General features: G+C 36.8%; 1 protein-coding gene across 1 annotated transcript in view; it reads right to left on the bottom strand.

Annotated features, from left to right (window-relative positions):
* FAM102B (family with sequence similarity 102, member B) overlaps nucleotides 1-3421 on the bottom strand; it is a 13430-nt gene extending 10009 nt beyond the window's left edge. Inside the window, exons 1-3 of the mRNA XM_010006786.1 lie at nucleotides 3278-3421; nucleotides 1381-1445; nucleotides 32-152 (exon numbers count right to left, since the gene is read on the bottom strand). Of these exons, the coding sequence (XP_010005088.1) occupies nucleotides 32-152; nucleotides 1381-1445; nucleotides 3278-3421 (330 nt within the window). The remainder of the gene's footprint in view (nucleotides 1-31; nucleotides 153-1380; nucleotides 1446-3277) is intronic.
* Between the last annotated feature and the right edge of the window lie 342 nt (nucleotides 3422-3763).

Below are 3763 nucleotides of genomic sequence, written 5' to 3'. Positions count from 1 at the left end.
AAGAGGAGAGAAGGGAAAAAGAGGTACTAACCTTGCGTACAGACACCCTGCAAACACAAGCATCCAGAATCCCTGTTGTGGCACTGGCACTGATTTTACACATAAACAGGAACTTCTTCTTCCAGCGGACACAGTTTGCCTGTACTACCTCCCTGCAAGTAGAGAACATATGGATGTATCAGGTGCATACACATTTGGGATCATAAAATGCAATAGTACAGCTCAAGGTACAGGAACCAGTGCAGAGCGGTCACTTCATGCTAAAGTTGTTCCATGGACTGAATAATCATCCTTCACTCTTCTCTTGAAGTAGCAAGGCAAATAACTTTTTCAGAACTTGAACATAGTATTAGACCTACAGAAAATTTCAACAGCCATGGTTTTTTTGCAAATGAACAAGACTGCGACTTGTCCAGTTTGCCTCAGGAGAGTGGAGTCTTCCTGAACATTAGCTCTCAGGCACTGTCTCCAAGCTGCTGGGCTTTGGAATGTGCTCAAGATGCTGTCTTTGACAGTAGTTTTTCAATACAGAGAAAGGGAGCATCAAGCAAGCAGAGCGAGATAAATGAAGCCTGGAAGAGTACAAAGGAGGTGATGTACAATAACCAGATACAAAGTAAGGCACTTGGAACAAGCAAGAATTTCAGCTACATAACTGGGAGCTTGCCATTTGAGAGCAAAATAAGACAACTAATATCTGAACAGATTTGTTCATCGCAGTAGGATTACGACCTGACAGTGTGATGCAGCTGAGAAAAAGGCAAAATGTAGGATGCTTTCAACTATATTAATATTATATAAGACTCAAGCAGAATACTCTGTTAATGTAACTCTGCTTGAGCAAGAACAGATTCCAAAATTAAGAAGTACAGGGAGGACAAATATAAAACTCCTGTATCTTATAGAAAAAATTACATGTAATAAAAATACACTAAGTAATTTAAACACTTTAGAGAACAAGTAAGTTTAAGTCAAATGAAAAGTAGTTAGGACCAAAATAAGGTATAATCAAACACCCATTGAAAATTGAAAAGTACAAGATCCTAAACCACAGAGCAAGTTTCTAGAACAGCCTTCAAATAAGAGAGGTAGGAGAAAAAAAAATCTTGCTGTCTTTAAAGAAAAGGTTGGGCAGTTTGTGAATAACGGGACATAAGCACTGTGATTATGAGGGACCTACCTCAATGATCAAAAGTCCCACATTACTAAGTCAGAACTGTGGAGAAACTGGGGTAGTTTCTTCTAACATTTTAATTGTTCAATTACAGTCTTCACATATTAAAGTAATATTTGTCCTTTTCTTTCTCTTCCATTTTTCTAATACATACATTCCTATGGTTTTTATTATATTCTTACAGCTTATTTTTATTATATTCTTACAGCTTCTGAAGATCCAGTCTCACATCTTTAACAGAGGTAGAATTCTGGAGCCAGAGTTTATCAGCCTTGGAGAAATGATGAAACACAAGGGTCTTGCAAAAGCTGCCATTTGCTGTGCTGGTGAGATTTCCAGCTGCATGGCTCACTAGCACTGTGACTTTCCAAGGTAGGAATAAACTGCCTGAAATGAGTCAGTTCAACAACCACAACAGACTAACGGCTTCTGATGATACAACATTGAGTCACATTCAAGCACATGACCTTAAGGGAACATGCTCTGTACACCATGAGCAACCTACCTTTTATCTTTATATTGTAAACCTTCCTGTGCTTTGGAAAAAAGAAATATCCCGAACTGCCAGTATATGAGTTATTTAAACTGGAAATAGAACCTGAATTCAAAAAAGGTAGATTACTAATAGTTACATCCTGTATTGGAAACAGGCATAAGCAAGAAGTCATCAGATAAAACACAGCCTTGAAGGGTATTTGATCGTTGCTAACCTTTGCAACACTTGGAAGGCCCAGGAATACCTCATAGCACTTATGTGATATTTGCTCAACTCTCAGGTAAAGAAAACAGCGAGATGTCTGCTGTCCAGCAGAACTCAGCTATCCCAGTGCATGGGTATCTGGGGTCTGCATATTTGCAGGTTTCAGACACTGTGCTTAAAAGATAACACAGCTTCCGAGAACACTTTTTTTCTCCTGCAGATCACAGTCATCCACTAACTTAGAAATGAAATCTCCTTTTTTTTTTTTTTTAAAGTACTTGTTTTTTCTGAGTAACATTCTGAGCTTATCCTAAAAGCAAAAAAATAAAAGACCTTCTCTTTTAAAAACACCATCCCACCAAAATCAGTTTTACCTTTTTGATGAGCTGGCTAGTTACAAACTTCTGCTGCAAATAGAGAAAAGCTATTTATGTCACTACCTTTAATCATTAAATTCACTGTAGCACTCTGATCCTTCTGTCAACAGTTCTATCAGGATAGACTGAGAAATCTAGAAGTTCTTATGAAACAATACTCATGTCCTCTTGTGAGCATCAGAAGCAACAGGCCTGCATTGATACTGAAATACAATAGACAGAACCCAAAATACTTGCTTACTGTCAACCCTGCTAGTAGTTAACTTTCAGGAGCTGGTTAGGCTAAAAAGACTGAGTGAAGGTGAATGTGAATGCACCTAAATGATATGGTTGGTCAAGATTTCCTTTCACTAAAGCCAGCACATTTTGGCACACTGGTATTAGTCCTCCCAAAATAATCCAAGCGCATAGACATAAAAATTCCCAGAATCAGATTTTATATGTAGTTTTAGCACAGAGTAAGGATCTCATTTTTAGCACACCAGTATAATTAAAACACCTCTGCATTAAGGGGATTAATTAAACATGCTGTTGCCTAAATGGAGTGATTGTTTTATCTAGCTGTCTGTTTTAATGGACTTTAAAGGGTTACTGAAATTAAATCTTGCTAAAAATATCTAATCAACACTAAAATGCATCCAATTATGCAAACTTTCAAAAAGCAAGAAGTCTTAACAATGTTTTGACTTAAACTCTATCACTAGTCTCAGATCAGCTATGGCCATGAATCCACAGGGACCCTGCATTTGTACATTGCTATGCATCCAATAATATGCACAAAACACTCCAGTCTTGAGTTCCTTTTGAAAGCTAGAAGCAATGCAGAGTTTCTGCTATTTATTGTAAGATTATAAAACAATGCTACCAGACCGAAAGTGTTCACTTGTCATCCATAAAGTTCATTAAATCCTTTCTCATAACATCTACTCATCATACAGGTAGGATAGTTGTCATCACCCTTGCCAACCTTCCTTGTCAGCCAGGATACCATTGGGATTACCAGTAAGAGCTGCTTCTTCTATTTACCATTTCACTAACTTCTTTTAGTGTTTTTACATCTGTAAGATTTCCAGTTATTAATTCTTTTTCCCACAAATAATGCATTTTATTTTCTAGATGTTTCTGTAAACCCATGAGGTCAAAATAATGTACCAAGATCTTTGAATTCATCGGTATTATGGTTCAGGTTATGTTTCTACTTTTCAGAACAGCTTTCCACCTCTATAGCAAACTGCAGCCAAAAGCAGCTTTATATTGTACAGTTGTACAGTATTCCAGAAATCACTAACATGATAGTAAAAAATAACATAGTGAGCATTAAATGTTGTATTTTTGCTTGTAAATATAAGATAGATGAAACATCTACTGTAAGTGTCCTTAAAACCTTTAAGGATCTTGAGTATATTTTAACATACCAGTACTACTGTATGTTTAGCATTGTTCAAGTAAGGAAGAAAGCACAAAAACATTATGCTTTTGGTAGACTCATTCGAGTCATATCACAGGTCAAAA

The sequence above is a fragment of the Chaetura pelagica genome, unplaced genomic scaffold (assembly GCF_000747805.2).
Source record: "Chaetura pelagica isolate M959 unplaced genomic scaffold, ChaPel_1.0 scaffold69, whole genome shotgun sequence".
NCBI classification, from domain to species: Eukaryota; Metazoa; Chordata; class Aves; order Apodiformes; family Apodidae; genus Chaetura; species Chaetura pelagica.
This window is presented reverse-complemented; position numbering and strand designations above follow the sequence as displayed.